This window comes from Diabrotica undecimpunctata, chromosome 10 (genome assembly GCF_040954645.1).
Source record: "Diabrotica undecimpunctata isolate CICGRU chromosome 10, icDiaUnde3, whole genome shotgun sequence".
In the NCBI taxonomy this organism is placed as follows: Eukaryota; Metazoa; Arthropoda; class Insecta; order Coleoptera; family Chrysomelidae; genus Diabrotica; species Diabrotica undecimpunctata.
Genome location: NC_092812.1, coordinates 69683444 through 69702176, shown reverse-complemented (window position 1 = coordinate 69702176; position 18733 = coordinate 69683444). Strand labels below are relative to the sequence as shown.

The 18733-nt window shown below is 32.9% G+C and overlaps 1 protein-coding gene across 1 annotated transcript; it reads right to left on the bottom strand.

Annotated features, from left to right (window-relative positions):
- Positions 1 to 7172: 7172 nt before the first annotated feature.
- LOC140451995 (uncharacterized) lies at positions 7173 to 8609 on the bottom strand. The gene is made up of 2 exons (XM_072545997.1): positions 8427 to 8609; positions 7173 to 8375 (listed from the first exon to the last, which is right to left on the bottom strand). The coding sequence occupies exons 1-2, from the start codon at positions 8488 to 8490 to the stop codon at positions 8017 to 8019; spliced, it is 423 nt and encodes a 140-aa protein (XP_072402098.1). The 5' UTR covers positions 8491 to 8609; the 3' UTR covers positions 7173 to 8016.
- Positions 8610 to 18733: the final 10124 nt, after the last annotated feature.

The following is an 18733-nucleotide window of genomic DNA, read 5'->3' as shown; positions in this document are numbered from 1 at the left end:
TTCAATAACCCAATTGGCTGAAGTACGACCGGTTTATAACAGATGGTTTATGTTTTGCCCAATGGGAATATTGCATGTTGAAAAGCTTCTACGATTCGAGAAAAAAACAACAAAAAGGAAGCTAGACTCATTTATGATGTAACAGGAAATTAAACTCACGGTTCTTCTTCTTTAGGTGCTGTGTCCGTATTCAGTCGTTGGCCGTTATCATATTTACAAGTTTCTTTTTTTCTTTCGGCCTATATATCGTTTTCCTTTCACTTTTCCTTGTATAAGGCGAAGTAGATGGTGTTTAGATCCTCTAGCTATGAACCGAAGTATTCTGATTTCCTTCTTTTAATAATGTTTAAGAGCAGTCGGTCTGCTCTAGGGGATTCTGCTATAGGGTTCTGTTACATAGAACTGGTTTCGATGTCATAAAGGCCTTCTGGGATATTTCAATTCTGGTTATTATCTCTTCATCAGTCCCTTCACATTCACCCAGCTTCCAAGATTTAAGATTGTATACACATTATATCCTGATCTACATTCACCTTGCTAACTGTTATCCATTTTTTTTTTAATTGTTCATTTTGAGACCCGTGACAGTGAATGATGATGCATTGGTCAACTTTAAACACGATTTCTTCGAGAAATTACTAAAGTCGGCAGAGCTCGAGAAATTATAATCATGGGAGACTTAAACAGTAGGACAGGTAGAAAACAACACAAAGTCGTAGATGAATTTGGTGAGTACACTGTAAATGATAATGGTACTAGACTAATAGCTCTATGTGAACAAAACGAAATAAAAATTACTCACGGATTCTTTCATCACCGAGATATACGTGGGCACAAAATACACAAGGTCTAGAATCTATCATAGAGTACACAATCGGAAGACAAATATATACAGAGGAGCCACTTGTGGCAATGACCATTACCTATTAAAGACCAAGACTAAATTTGGAGTAGTGAAACCACAAAAATTAAAAGAACAATATGAAAGGGAAAAATTACTAGAAAAGAGCCTAGAACAAGAAAGCGCGAGGGAAATATGTAGAACTAGACTGAACCAAAAGTTGGAAATTAAACAATTCAATAATGGCAAAGGACATTACAACCATATAACAATTTGCCAAAAGGGGGCAGTAACAGAAGCTATTAGACTTCAAGTTCAGAACCAGAGTAGACTCCTGTATTGGTGAGATGAAGAAATAGAAAATAAAAGGGAAAAATACCAAACATTTTTGAATACAAAGGACAACGCTGAAAAGCTGATATGCAAGGAGACAAGTTATAGCCTGGCAAAATAAGTGTAACATGATAAATCCACATCGAGGAGGACTTGAAAGCACAGAAAGTTGGAGAGTATTAAAATCACTGTTACAGAAAAAGAAAAGAGATATTTCACCAATTACACCTGATAAATAGGACGAGTATTTCGAAAGACTTTTAAATGAAGACAGACCATACTTCAAAAATAACAACGAAACCCATAACATAAATATCCTAGCCTCATATATACGGATAACAGCAAAATAAGTAGAAGAGATATGTAAATCGTTAAAAAATAAGAAGGCACCTGGTCAAGGAAAGATCCCTGCTGAATGACAAAATACAGCACAGCAAAATTAAGTACATATATGAAAGCCTATTCCAACGTAACCTATGTTAATTCAATTTTACCCCAGTTAAACTGACAATCTTTTTTTTCTTAATCACTCTGATCCATCGTCAATGTAGGACTCTTTTCTTCATACTGCTATTACAACAATTTCTGATCATACAACCAAACGGCAGCTATACAGAAATCGACTAAAACCTCGGATTAACTTCTCCGCTACCCGCTTAATTCAACATAAGCGAAAGCTTTGGCGAACTTTATAAACTCACTGGTTCCCTTGATGATTTTCTAGCCGAGTCAAACAATTCCTGCTAAAGTTAATAACAAAATTTAAAGAAACTATCACTGCAAGTGGTAATAGTAAAAAAGTATCGGTACATTTGCACATCTTTATCTTCTCCATACCATTACTTCAAAAATTTGACGGGTCTTTATGTTCTTCGAATAACGAATCTTCGGAATGTTTATCGTTATTTTTTTCTCAGGTTTTTACAGATGAACCTAATGATACCATTCCTCAAATAATGTGCCCACGTTAGACGGACTAACCTCCTTTTTCCTTAAACAATGTGCAGAATCTGTAGCCATCCCGATATCTCTCATAATGGATGCTTCTTTTAATCAAGGTTCTGTCCCCTCGTCCTGGAAATTCGTTTCGGTTACTCCTATATTCAAGAAAGGAAATCAACTTGATTGTAAGAATTATTATCCAATCAGCCTGGTTCCTATTATCAGCAAGGTCATGGAATACATTCTTTCGGAAGCTATGTCTAAGTTTCTCCTTCAAGAAAATGTCATCCCCCACCAACAGCATGGCTTTATCAAAGGTAGTTCAACGATAAAAAACTTACGTCATTGTGTATATAATTGGTCACCATATTTAAAAAATCGGCATCCTGTTGATGTAGTCTACTTAGACTTCTCCAAAGCTTTCGACCAAAATTTTCTTTCCAAAACGTCGATTACTAGCTAAATTGGATCACTATGGTATCCGCGGAAAGTGAAACATTTGGATTTAGGATTTTCTATCCGACAGATACTTCAGGGTTCGTGTTGGGGAAGATTACTCACTAGATAAGCTAGTCAAGAGTGGAGTCCCATAAGGAGCAGTACTTGGACGGATCCGTATCCAGTAAGGTTTCCATTTACGCTGATGATATGAAATTATATGTGAATCTAACTATTAACCAACATGTTCTTCAAAACGATCTTGACGCAATATTCGAATGGTCCTCAGAATGGTTAGTTCCGCTTAACATTGAAAAATGCGTAGTTCTACATGACTATCGGCAAAAATAACCCATCACTACCGTACTTTATTAATGGACATCCCTTAAACTCTGTAACCTCACACAACGATCTCGGAGTGATATTTAATAGTAACTTAAATTTGTCTGATCACATATTGTCGGTGTGTAAACGTGCAAACTCAAAACTGTTTTTGATCCGTAAATGTTTTACACGTATATCTCTAATCTCTGTTAGTAAACTTTACTCAATATACGTTAGACCTATTCTTGAGTTTGCCGGGCCAGTGTGGAGTCCAGATTTCAGTCGCGATACAATCCTACTTGAAAATGTTCAGCATAAAGCCACAAGACTGGCATACGGAAGTGTAAGACCTAATTACGAAGATAAACCATCCATGGCTCATCTTACGACATTCGAGCAGAGACGTCTTTGAGGTGACCTAATTATGTCCTTCCGTATTTTAAAATATAATTTTGGGAACCTAAACACCATATTCACTTTAAATCAAGACGAACGATTAAGAGTCCATCGTTAAAAATTAAAGAAGGAACACACTACTGCAAGGTTCAGGGTGAACTTGTTGCCAAACAGAATATTTAACTGGAACTGGAACAACTTGGATCAAGACATCATATTAGCAACTAGTGTTAACATCTTTAAAAATAAACTTGAGAGCTCTTTATTTCATTTATAGGACTGCGTTATTTTAGGATAGCATGATTTATTTATTGTTTCAGTATTTTTGTATGATTTACTTAATTGTAACTTTATAATTGGTATTAGATTTATAATGATATTTTTCTTTGTTTTTGGGCATAATAAGAACTCGCTCCTCTCTGCCTTTATTTGTTATATAATAATAATAATACTAATAACTTTTCCAAAGTTGTATTGACGGAGCAGAAATCCCAGAAGAATGGAAGACATCATGCATATTTACCATTCACAAGAAAGGCAGAAGGGATTACAATGACAACTATAGAGGCATCGCTGCGTCGGATTTAGTCAGTAGAATATACGGAAAAGTGGTTAAAGGTAGAATAGAAAATGAATATAAAGATATAGAAGCCGAAGAACGAGCGGGATTCAGGGCAGGTAGATCAAATATTGACCATTTATTCTGCCTTACACAGATTATTGAGAAGAAAATTGCCGTTGGCCAGTAAGTACATTTACTGCATGTAGACTGTAGAGAAAGGCATATGACAGTATCACACAAAATACACTATGGGAAGCATTGAAAAAAAAAACAAATATAAACATGAGTTTAATACGAGCAACGAAACAAATGTATGCTAATTCTAAGGCAAGGGTGAAAATTGGAAACAGCCTATCCAAGGTATTTTAAACCAGCAACGGTCTTATATAAAGTTGTTGTCTCTCATCGACATTATTTAAAATTTACCACAAACAAACTCTTAAACTTTGGAAACGTAAATGCACAAATATGGGATTGCCGATTGAATTAAAAGCCTTTGTGTAGTCAACGAAACAGAGCAGCATTGGTATGTTGTGTTCTCTCGCTTTTTCTATTATCTGTCTGGTGTTCAGTTCAGCCTGCGTTCCTTTTCCTGGTACGAATCCTCATTGTTCTTCATCTTTATGAGTAGAAAGTTCTTTAGCGGTTCATTGATAATATGTAGCAGGGCTTTGCTTGCATGACGAATAAGGGCAATAGTTCTGTAATTGCTGCATACGGTTAGTGATGCTTTTTTAAGGATAGGGCCAAAGGTTGATTCTCACCACTCATCAGGCCATTCACCTGTGATCCCTATTATGTTGCACATATCCAGTATTACATCTACACCAATCTCGCCCATCCGTTTTAGGGCCTCCGATGGTATGCCATCGATCCCTGGGGATTTGTTGCAGAAGTAGAGAGCCTTCTCTACTTTTGCTTGTAAGATTAGTGGTTTTGCCTCTATGATTGCATGTTTCTTGTGCTCTCAGACTGGTGCATCTTTTGAAGTATCTTTGTAGGTACAGTTCTGAGCACTAATTTTTCCATGTCTCTGAAATGCTCTGTATGTCGGTTTTTACTTCTTCATTAAGGTCTTGAATGGCTTGAAGTTATGGCTTGAACTCTCGAGCCAAAAATTTAACTTTTTTAAATAGTTCATAATGAAAATCACCTACTTCTAAATTTTCATTCGTGCGTTGACCTTTCATCATATCACTGGCTATCTGAATACGTCATCAAGCAAGGTCGTGAATGTTCATTTTTAATTTTTAAGTCAAGATCACGCGGCAGACGGACTTAAAACATAATCCAACATCGCCGATCGGTAGGTTAGGAACAAATTAATGTACTGGTCACAATTTCGTTGATACTCGGATATAAATTTGAAAAGGGTGCTTGTCTGGTATTATTGACAACAATCAATGGCAAACATTGGAAAAGTTCCAATTCGAAATTTTGCCCTTGGTTTGAATGGTTAAAGAATTCTTCAAACATCATATATGAATGTAATCGTAGAAGTCCCCTGTTTTGGAATGGCATAGGCCTTAGTCATTTTTGCATTACATCCGTTGCACACAATTCGGATTTTTGGCAACATCTTTTCACAAATCCTTTACTTTTTACCCAAAAGAACATTTCTCGAACCTTTTGTAATGTCTTGGCTCTAAATTTACGCTTTTTTAGCGCACCTTTACGCTTCTAATCTAAAACACGTTTCAGATATGGATAATTTTCTTCGCCATCTTGTAGCTGTTTAGCCATTATTTATTTGTGGCGGTAGTTCGTCACACGTAAAAAAGTCGTTCATCCAATTTTGAAGAGTCGCTAGTATTCGCACTGCATGGCCTTCTGGAAAAAACATTGGCGTTTGAATGGATTTTTCTCGCCTTATGCTGGATGTCATATCTGCATTCTTGTAACCGCTCTATTTTTCTGACTGCTGTATTTGTTCCTTGCAAGTACCTACTACGAATATGGCTTATTTCAACATCTTGGATAATTTTCCGGACCATTTTTTCTAGACGTTTATTATTGTATTCTTATCATCATTCCTTCTCCAATGGTTTGAACTTAATGACCCAAAGTACCAAAGCAATAGTAAGTGCTTCATCTAACAGGTTTAATCTTGCTAATCATATAGCTTTATGTAAATCAACCTCAGTCTCAAACCATTACCGAACGTTAATGATTCTACCTGGATCTACCCAGTCTCTTAAAGCCTTAGTTGACGATAGGTTCTCATCTGTCTTTCTACAAACTTCCTCTAACTTTACTTTTATTATTTCAGATCCGTTTCGTTTAATTTTATTTGTCTTTTTAGAAATTTCTTCTAGTTTCATCAGCCTTTCCCGAAACTTCTTTTCGTTTCTTCTATTTTACTGGAAACAGTTTAAAAATTTCCATCAGTCTTCTTAGATATTTCTTTTATTTTACTGACTGTTTTATAGATTGTTGTCATTATTGCTTCATCTGTCAACTAGAATTCAAAGGTTTCTAGTTTTTTCTCCATTATGTATGACTTCATTTAATCCTTTTTAGGAATCTTCATCTTAATTCTATAACTGCTTCACGTTCAGATGTTCTAGCAGCATCGAAGACACACGAATTATTACTGTCTTTACCGAAGACCAAACAATTAATCCACCCTAATTATTTCTTGCAAATGTTTTATAGTTCTGAATACACTTTAAAAGTCCAAGGTACTTATTATTAATATTTCTGCTACAAATTATTTAAACAAATCACCCCACACTTGACACCCAGTGCAGTCATTGCCATCTCGAGCTCCCTAAAATTTATTAAAGAAGTGGGTTTGTTCCAATATCTTTTTTCAAGAGTTTTGAACACAGCAATAGGTAAATTAGCGAAGGAATCCAGTACATAAAATACAAGAGTAAATATAATTATCTGCAGCTTTATTATCAGCATCAGGGAATAAAACCAAAATTGCATTGTAACTAATAAATCTCACAAATTACAAAGACAAAGAAGGCTACCACTCTTCAGAAGAAGAAGAAACAAACCTGTTAAGATAGTAGGAAACTAGAGTATAGACACCATTTTCTTACTGGATTATATTTGCCTACATAATGCAAATATATCACAAAGTTTCCCGACTTTTTTCCTATATTAAATATGTGATTATTACAGTTTACTTTTAAGTACAGTGATTGAAGGGTATTAGGAAAAACAACCAAATGTGTTTCCATTTCTTATACCGAGAAAAACAACATTCTTTTGCTTTCAATCTGGTTTGATTGTGGGTTTTTTATATTCTGTTTAGAATATATTGCCAGGCGAAATTTTAAATAAAACTAAAATATAAGCCATCTATTTATTGTTATTATTTAAGCTGATAATAATTTTAATAAATGACCATAATTAAAAATATATAAAACAAACATAATGTACAAATATTACAATTGTTATTTACCAATTAAGATATACGAGAATGAAATATGTTAGTTAATAAACATTGAACAATAGAAATTATATTAGTGCTGAAAAATGAATTTAAATGTAATGTGAAACAATACATCAAAATATGACATACATATAATTCATTTAATTGCATCATCTCTAAAATAAATAAATTATATATAATTATTATGTTGGTTATGGTTATCTCAGTAAGGCAAGCAGAGATGATTTGTGTTTTAGGATTTCTAGATATAAGATTATTTTGGGGAATAACATCAAATCATTAAATGAAGGTGAAAGATAAAACAGATAATAGTTGGGTAAATGTGCATTTAACCACAATCAAGTTTCAAATTAGGCTGTAACTAAAAATGTATCAGTATGGTAATCCTATTTTCACAGTTCTTAAAAATATTGAGAACTGTTTAGGTTGTATATGCTTCTCCAAACTTTAATTTAATGCTAATGAAAATGTTAAATACCAAAAATGTTCTGAAGTACAGATATACAAAATTTTAAAAATACTATTCTCATCAGTGTCTTTAACATTACAATATTCTGTAGATATATTTATGTATAATGCAAACTGTTACATTTCTTTATAAGCTGTCATACAATCAGCATTTAGAGAAGATAATATTTAATTAACACATATATTTGTCTTTACAAATTAACTAACCACTGTCTAAATTATCTAACATAAAATTAATCACAGGCTTTGATGCTCACATAAGAAGCTGGTGCAAATTTAACATAATTAGTTAAAAACGTCATAAAATTACTTCTTTTTAATTTTTGGTGAAGTAGATTGAAAAACACTGGATGCGGACATTAAATTTTCTATATATTGACCCAACACTTGATTTTCAGAACGTAGCTTCAAATTTTCTTCCTTAACTGAATCTACCCTGGTTGAAAGATCATCCAATGTGTTTTGTAATTCGAGTACTTGAGAAATTAGTCGAGCTTTTTCTTCTTGTTCATCAGGGCTGGAATCTGATTCTAAACTATTATGTTGGGGACTAGAACTTCCATTTGTAAATGTGGATTGAATAGAATCCATACTTCTACCGTGTATCATACTAGAAGAGTTTCCTTCAGATATTGAGTTTTGTTCTGGTTCATCATTGATAATCACTACAAAATATATTATTTACAAAACATTTTAACAAAAATTATAAAACTTACCTTGAGGATCGTCGTCAGCCAAAGGTATATTGTTAATATCATCTTGTAGTTTTATTGAAGACATTAGTATGTCTTTTCTACGTATATTTAGTTTTAAACAATAATTATCTTAAAATATAAAGGAATTCCTTTCAATTAAATCAACCTTATATTTTCAAGAAACGTCAGATGTTAATATATCTGTCATCCACAAACCTACGTGAAGTTAGCAACAAAATGTAACATTTTAAATTGCGTCAATACCCTCATGGGGGTAGTTTGCACTTTTTTTGAAGGGTTTTAACTGTATATAGATAGACCACACAAAATACAACAGTCCTAAGTTATCTTGAATTTCCTATAACTTTTTTTTCAAATATTAACAGGAGCAACGAAAACAAATTTATTTACTCAAATAATGTATATATTACAAACAAAATATCAACTTAATAGAAGACAATGGGAAAAAGTAATTACTTAAAACAAAATACAAGAACATTGAGACATAGCTCTTCTTCTTAGAGTGCCATATCCCTACGGAACGTCGGCGACTACCATGCTTATAATATTTTTATACTGATCTCGGTCTTGCGCTACGTGTAGCAATTGGTCCGCTGTCAAACCTCTCCACTGCCGCAAATTCCTCAACCAAGAGAGTTTCTTCCGTCCTATCCATTCCTTTCCTTCGATTTTACCGTTGAGAATTAGCCGAAAGAACTCATATCTTGGTCCTCTGATTATATGTCCAAGATATTCTAGTTTACGCCTCTTAATAATATTTAATAGAGTTCGTTGATGTCCCATTCTTCGAAGAACTTCTTCGTTTCTAGTTCTGCTAGTCCATGGAATTTTTAGTATCCTTCGATACAACCACATCTCAAACGCCTCGATTTTATTCATGATATCGGCGTTTAAAGTCCAAGTTTCACATCCATACAAAAGTACAGACCACACGTAACATCTTGTAAACTTTTCACGGATTTCCAAATTTAATGAGTTATTGGATAATAGAGGCTTGAATTTTTGAAATGAGTTTCTTGCCTGTTCAATTCTACATCGAATTTCGAAGGATGGATCTAGATTTTGGGTAATCCAACATCCAAGGTATTTGAATCTCTGAAATCTTTGCAGCAGTTGTTGGTTTAATATCAGTTGGGTTGCGCCGATATCCACTTTACTGGTCACCATGTATTTAGTTTTATCGATATTTATCGACAGTCCCCAATTTGTGCGGTCCATGAGACATAGCTAATAATATCAAAAAGTCCAATGGACAATCATATAAATCATATACTAATATAACAGAAGGGAGATAATCTCTTAACCGACATAACGGATGCCACTACTTCTTAGTACCTAGTAAAAAAACTAAATTTAGTATTGAAAAGTCGAGATTTAAAAAACACCGTGAAGACAATCAACAAAATTACAGGAAGAATAATTTAAATGAATCAGAAAAACTAATGAGAGAAGTTTTTGTCGTTTCCAAACGTTTTTGCTCTTTGGTTAGTATATTTCAGATGAAAATGTATGAATATTAAACTGTTTAGTAAATTCTTCTTTATTGCTTATATTAAATATTTCTTGACATAATTCAAATTTGACGTCATTCTAATCATTCGACGGAATTGAGAATTGGAATTCTACAATTCGCTTGGAACATTTCCTAATATTTAAGCTAATTTGTCATATAGATGAATATTCCAGCTTTCATAATTAAATAGTGTCGTTTTCATAATATAGATTGTTAAGTCATATTGCATTATCAGATCCGAGGATTTGATTAAATTTATGAAGTCCTATCCATCAGTAGAATTTAATATATTAAGTTTTTCTCCACGAACCAGATTCAGGGTTTACATACATAGATTTGGGATCCCATGTTGGATTATTATTACCATTGTTACTCGTACCTCTAATCTTCTTATATTGCAGTTGTGATTTTATTTAATTATTTAATTTACCTAACTAATATATAATGTTGATGTTCATTATCATCGTATATTAGTTAAATAAATATAGTAGAGAAAGTTAGTCTTCATTTTGATATTTTATTTGTTGAAAATAGCAGTCTTAACGGATGATATCTTTGTTTGTATAAAAATGTCTGAGGGTTAAGATAATTAGTATTTTCCTTTAATAACACCCTTCATTTATTATATTTAATTGTTACTTATTAATAATAGTGCAGTTCACATTCCTTTTGTCGTCAAAGACATCATAAATAAAAATGTGCCATTACCACGACCTGTACCTACGAATTTTAGGTCTTATGTCGGACGGACGCCTTCCCGTTGCGCTAAATAGATGTAAAATGTCGGTCTGTAGCTAAATTTATCCAAGTCACTACTAATGATGTTACTAACTTCAATTTGGTAAACATCTAAACCTCTTGCGTAATACATATTACAGAATGCGGCACACTTAATCGGGCTTTCTTTTTAATTAATTGTATTTACATTATCTTTATTTTGATAATGTAAAAACCAGGGCCGGTGTCAGAAAATTACTATTTACAGTAAGTCCCTTCACACTGTATTTAATCATACTTACTACATTTAATCTGATATTTATTAACAAATGACGTGGGCAAATAATTCATCCATAGAGGATACTACTTTTCATTAGAGAATTTTGGAATGTTAAGTGTTTTCAGTTTTGGCTAACTGAAAGCTACTGTATATATACAAGCTATAGGCTCCCGAAGAAGCTGAAGATGTTTTCACTTGAAGATCCTTTTTGTGTGGGGGTCTTCCCATTCTGGGTTTAGTTTTACAGTTTCTGGTGTGACTTCGCTGTTTCCACTACTTTTCTGCATTTTTCTCTCTTTGGTTGTCCTTCCTATATTTCTAATTTACATACTCCTTAAGTCTTCTTCCACTTCTTGTCTTGTCACGTTGGTCCTTAAGGGATAAAAAGGGCCAACTCTCGAACTCAAGAAAATCACTAACTTTCCAATATATTTTATTTAAATTTATACACGTACATTGTTACAGGTCTACGAGGAGTTTGTTACGTTATGTACACATCTCGAAAGATACAATAATAATTCAATAATAAATCTCTTTCACGTTTTATATATTCTCTCAGGGTTACCTATCGGACTTTGAATCTACGTGATATAAGGCAAGGGATTGTATAAAAAATAAGTGTATGTAATCCAAACATAACTGCTCGTGTCATGACCCACTTTTGACAACATATATGATTTAAGATATTCTATATAACATTACAATGTAAGGGTTTATACCCTTACTGTACAGTATCTATCTCAGTTTAGGTCTGCCTCTGGTTGTTTTAACTGGTGGTATCCATTCCGCCGAAAAATTGAAAGTTACTGTATTTCCTAATATTTGATAAAAGTATAATTAAGTACGCGCAACACTGTTTCGCACGAAATATGCACGAATAATAGTGGAACACTTTATTATTCAGGCACCATCAGTTCAACTCATCGTTACGGTGTCGCTGTCTTGGTATCAAAGAAAATCAGTAACTGTGTAACAAGCTTTACTCCCTTCTCTGATAGAATAATGGCACTACAACTTCAGTCAAATAAACAAATTATAAATATTATACAAGTATATGCTCCTACGGCTGATAAAGATGATGATGAAATTGAAAGTTTCTACTACGATCTGGAACAAATTCTAAAATCAATGAAGAAACATCACACTACAGTAGTAATGGGCGATTTTAATGCCAAAATTGGACATGGATGTGTGGACGGTTACGTGGGTGACTATGGATTAGGAGAACGAAACGAACGAGGAGACCGTATGGTACAATTTTGTCAAGCGGAGGAGTTAGTAGTTGCTAACACTCTTTTCAAGTTACCTAACAGACGACTGTACACATGGAAATCTCCGAGTGACACCAAAGGTAGAGTAGTCAGAAATCAAATTGACTTTGTCCTTGTTAGACAAAGATTCCGCAACTCTATACTCTCAGCTAAAACCTACCCAGGTGCAGATATAGGCTCGGATCACAATCCTGTAGTAGTCACATTAAGAATAAAACTAAAGATCATTCAAAAACACATACAGAAACAAATTGACGTGAGAAGACTGAGTGAACAACATATAAAAGAGAAAACAATAGTGAACATCAAAGAAAATTTACAAAATATAGAGAAACTGAATAGAAATACTGATAACATAGACCAAATATGGGAGAATATTAAACATGCCGTAATGCTGGCAGGGAGAGATAATTTAACACCGAAAGAAAGGAAACATAAAGAATGGATGAATGAGGAAATACTACAGTTGATGTGTGAAAGAAGGGTACACAAAACAAATAATCCGATAAGATACAAAGAAACAGATAAACTGATAAAAAAGAAAATAAGAGAAGCTAGAGAAAGATGGCTAAGTGAGCAATGCCAGGAGTTGGAACAACTGGAGCGAAAATATGACTTTTTTAATGTACACAAAAAGATTAAAGAAATGACAGGAAGGAGAAGAACAACACAGACAGGACAGATCAAAGATACAGATGGTTTACTCATAACAGATTTACAACAAAAAATGAATCGATGGACAGAATACATATCACAACTTTTTGATGACAAAGATAGACAAGAAATCTCAAACGAATATACAGATGATACAGGGCCTGATATAATCAGGGAAGAAATAGATTATGCAATCAAACAAGCGAAAAGTGGTAAGGCCCCCGGTCCTGATGAAATTCCCGTAGAACTGCTCAAACTTATGGACGATGAATCTATTAAAATACTCCTAGATCTATTTAACACAATATATAGAACTGGAATAATACCTAGGGAATGGCTCCGTTCGACCTTTATACTACTGCCAAAAAAGGCAAATACAAGGGAATGCAGTGAATATCGTACGATAGCTTTGATGAGTCATGCTCTAAAACTGTTCCTGAAAATAATCCATAATAGGATCTATAGGAAATTAGACGTAGACATCAGTAACACTCAGATGGGATTCAGAAAAGGGCTGGGTACAAGGGAGGCTCTGTTTGCAATGAACGTTCTCTCACAGAGATGCTTAGACATGAACCAAGAAATTTACACCTGCTTTATTGATTTCGAAAAGGCCTTTGACAAAGTACAACACGAACCACTAAGACAAATTCTAATAAAGAAAAATATAGACAGCCGAGATATTCGAATTATATGCAACCTATATTGGAATCAAACAGCAAATGTGAAAGTTGAGGGTAGGCTAACAGAAGAAATTCAAATCCGTCGAGGAGTCCGGCAGGGATGCATCTTGTCGCCACTTTTATTTAATCTGTATAGTGAAGCTATTTGTGAACAAGCACTCGAGGAAGAAGATCTTGGTCTGATAATAAATGGTGAGACGATCAACAATATAAGGTATGCTAACGATACGGCTCTCCTAACGGGAACGCTAGTAGAACTACAACATCTCGTTCAAAGTCTCAATATATACTGTAACAGTTACGGCTTGAAAATTAATTTGAAAAAAACTAAATTTATGGTAATCACGAAATCAAAGAACATCAGAGCTAATCTTGTAATAGACAATACAACGATTGAGCGTGTGTCCTGTTATAAATATCTAGGTGCTTGGATCACAGACGATACTGATCAAACAAAAGAGATTAGATGTAGAATAGAAATCGCTAGATCAGTCTTTAATAGAATGCGCAAACTCTTTTGCAATCGTGATATCAATATAAAGTTACGAATACGAATGCTGCGGTGTTATGTCTTTTCTACCCTGTTGTATGGAGTAGAGGCTTGGACACTAAAACAGTTGACCACAAAAAACATCTTTCGAGCTTTCGAGATGTGGTGCTATAGGCGCATTCTCAGAATATCATGGATGGACCGCGTCACTAATACGCAAGTACTCCAAACTTTAGAAAAATGATGCGAAATTCTAAATGAGATAAAAACTAGAAAGATGGAATACTTGGGGCACATTGTGAGAGGTGAAAAGTACGAACTTTTAAGAAATATCATGCAGGGCAAAATAAGGGCAAAAGAAGTGTGGGAAGAAGAAAAATATCGTGGCTTCGTAATCTACGTGAATGGTTCGGGTGTAGTTCGATTGAACTTTTTAGGCGCGCTGCTAACAAAGTCCCAGTGGCCATGATGATTTCCAATCTCCGCTAGGAGTGGCACGAGAAGAAGAAGAACACTGTTTCAGTTTAAAGTTTTTTTTTGCATGACTTTAGAAGGAGGCAATAAGGACTACACGGGATCTTTTTGATCTTGTATATATAGTAATTCGCCCTACACCACTTTAAAAGGTATGACGGTTTTGGAATATATATATATATATATATATATATATATATATATATATATATATATATATATATATACAAACAACACAGTTTATTAGGGCTGCAGTCAGTAGGTTTGGCCGGGATGTTATAGAAACACTCTTTTGACTTTTGGTCGAGCTTTCGGAATTCTTTTATTCTTTCTTCAAGACACTGTAATTAGAAGAAAGTGTAAATATTTACAACATATCTCAAATTGTCATTACAACTTACTAGTCGTTGAGATTATTTTTGCAAAGCTACGACACTCAACATTAAAAACACACATATAAAATATAACATTTAAAATAATGGACAATATACATTTTAAAATTTAGTTGGAAAGTTAAAATTTTGTTAGTAACATCTTTTCATGGTGTGTTTGACTGATCCATAGAGAACAGAAAAAAACAACAAAAATAGTGTGATTAAAAAGTAATTAGGAGTTCTTGCCATTATATTAATGAAAAATTTTTAAAATGGCATTTTTAATATGTGTGTTTTTAATGTTGAGTGTCGTAGCTTTGCAAAAATAATCTCAACGACTAGTAAGTTGTAATGACAATTTGAGATATGTTGTAAATATTTACACTTTCTTCTAATTCCAGTGTCTTGAAGAAGGAATAAAAGAATTCCGAAAGCTCGACCAAAAGTCAAAAGAGTGTTTCTATAACATCCCGGCCAAACCTACTGACTGCAGCCCTAATAAACTGTGTTGTTTGTTTATATCGACAGTCAATAATATCCAGTATTTCTTATATATATATATATATATATATATATATATATATATATATATATATATATATATATATATATATATATATATGAATAAAAATAACTGTGGAATGGTTGAAGTATGTTTTTATAACAATTCCGACAAAACGGCGGGTAAAAAGATTCGACAAATACAGATTAATTACTCTAATGATTCACACATTTCGCAATATTCATTAAGAAATAGACCTGTGAAACCCAGTTTGGATTTAGGAGTGCGCTGGCTACCAGCGAGGCACTTTTTGGCTTAAATGTACTAAATGTACTAAAAATGTCGAGACTAACGTAAAGATATTTATGTGGATTTCTTCTATTATGAAAAGGCTTTAGAGTGAAGTCTAGAACGCTTTTGCACATATTGTCATTGATGGTAAAGATCTACGTTTCTATGAATGTTTCTAGGACAAAATTTATGATTTTAGTCGCCAACCTCACAACAATACTTCCCTATAAATAGATCAGCAAAATATTCAGAGAGTTACTAATTTTAAATATTTAGGATGCTACATTGCAGACCAACTAGATCCAAGTAAAGAGATCAAGTACAGAATTGAAGCAGCTCTTACATTTCGAAATATGAAATACTTTTTTGTGACCACAGTTTAAACAAGAATGATCAAATGCAAGTGATGTCATGGTTCAAAAACAGAAAAAAGAAGATACCTACCTGGTGATTTTATTTCTAATTTTTCTTAAGAATACGATTTTAATTTGAATTAAATGTTTTATTTCAGTTAAATTTCCGTTTCTAATTGTCTTGGCAAATGCAGAAATAAATATATTAGTTTATGAATTTATTATAAAGAAAAAGTTAAAACACAAGAATGTATGAGAAAAACCATAAGAGATAAAGCAAAAAATATATGTAAGAATGGAGTAGAGAAAACGTAAAAATTGTAAGATTAGCAGTAAAAGTTTATTATTGCGAGTTAGAAATCTCTTGTTTTATTTACTATTATCGCAAACACGATTAAAACAATATCAAAGTGATTTTACCGACTTTCCGGTAATTTTCGCAACATAATTGGTACTTTTAGGTAAAAATGTCACTTGAGTGTTACGTAATGAACGTATATATTAATGAACGTATAGCGACATACGAGATATCATAGGGCACTATGGATAAAAATAGATTTACTATAAGAGATATTTTTATTTATTGACTTAAAGAAGGCCTCTGGCTGAGCACAAAATAAAAAACTGAACGAATCCTAACATGCCACATAGCAAATGAAAGGGGAGGAAATAACGAATATATTAAGAAAGAAAAAACAAACAGGCGACTACCAAAAGGGCACTACACAGCATCTTCGTTATTACTTAACGTATAGTGACATACGAAATATTATAGGGCAGTATGGATAAAAATAGATTTACTATAATATATATACATATAAATATACATATATGTACATATATATATATATATATATATATATATATATATATATATATATGTATATATATATATATATATATATATATATATATATATATATATATATGTGTGTATAGCCGTCTCTGAAGAACAGACGCACTGTACGTGAAATCAAATCTTAACTGTCTTTTTCATTATATATATTTTCCTTATATATATATATATATATATATATATATATATATATATATATATATATATAAGTATAGACAAAAACATGATGTCAGGTCAGAAGTGTACCAGATCATACTTTATATTTACTTGGTTTACATGCAAAAAGTTTATTATTTTAAAAATTTAATGACTGTAGATGACGATTTATTGACAACTAGTATCATATATGCTGTATTTAAGTAATTATTGCATTCTATGTGGTCCCCCTTTTTGTGTAACGGAAATATTAAGCCTAAGCTCCATTCCTCAGGCATTTGCTCCTCAGAACAAATTTGACTAACTATTTTTTGCATCACCTTGGTGATCTACTCTCTATCGTATTTAAATAACTCTGCTGGGATGCCATCGCTGTCTGAAAATTTGTGGTTTTTTTAGTTTTTTCATAGATATTTTCACTTCTACCGAGGGGGTTCCACAAATTCCTCATTTTGGTACTCCATTTCTATATTCTATATATTCTAGATATTCTAGTATCCCCTTTCAGCAGCTCTCGAAAGTGTATTACCCATCGTAACAGTCCTGAAGGAAACTTTAAATACAAGTACTTGATAATAGCTCAATACTTTTTTGAATTTAGTTATTTCGATCAATATAATTTTTTCGATCAATATCAACAGCAAGTGACAAAAAGTGGCTACTGCTCCGATCAGGGATTATATTATAAAATTTGAAGTTATCAAATAAATAGAATGTAAAATGTCAGTTGTGCTTTAAAATTTTGGTGCAGAATTACGACTACATTTGAAGTAGCTTAATAAATTATTTAATATCATTAGTGATTGTTAAATAAATAAACAATTTATAAAAAAATATAATTAAATATACAATAATATTTACAGTGTGTTGATGTAATAGGAACAGTAAAATTATTTAAAGAATGAAACATTATTTAGCTCAAATAATATTGTTGCAAGATTTTAAACGTATATTTTTCTTTCTCTTATTTCATTTTCATCATCTTCAGAATCAATATTTTTAATTAAAATTGAAAAAAACTAAAAATAAAAAGTTTCTAATTATAAACATTTAGTTATGTAACAAAGTTGGTAAATAAATAATATTAATATTAATAATATATATGCTTGTTATCATTATAACTTTATAATAGTGCACATCTGACAATTGTACTTTTTGTACCCCTTGAACAAATGACAACGCTTCCAAAGGACCCCACTTCTTTTTTCTAATTCAAAGTACTCGATTAAATTTAAAACGAGTTCTTGTGCTGGTGAAGTAAGAGTTTTTCCAGGCATAGTCTAAAAAAATTCAATAAAATATTTTCTTTTTGTCATTTCTTTCAATTTTGCGGAAATTTAGCTACACAAAACGTTTCTTTAACTAGGGAAATGAGGTTAACTTAGTATGTAAATAACTGGCAAAATAAAATTTAAATGCTGTCCATGATGGACTATATGTACCTATATGTATCTATAGATTAGGGAGGGCTAGTTAAGTTTCACAGCACTTAGGTCGCAATTGACCCATTGTGCATCCTCCCAGGGAGCTGTCACCCTTAGCTCATTGTCCTCCTGCCATTTCTAGGAAGGTGGACAAGTCACCAGGAGACATCTCTCTTATGTGGGCAGGTGTGGGCCAGGCCTCGCCAAACGCGTACTCTCGTATTAACGATAACTCCGGGCATTCAAATACGACATGCTCTACAGTCTCG

Coding starts and splice junctions, on each gene's coding strand:
- LOC140451995 (XM_072545997.1), bottom strand. CDS start 8,490: ATGTCTTCAATAAAACTACAAGATGATATTAACAATATACCTTTGGCT. Junction 8,376..8,426: donor GGCTGACGACGATCCTCAAG/GTAAGTTTTATA, acceptor TATATTTTGTAG/TGATTATCAATGATGAACCA.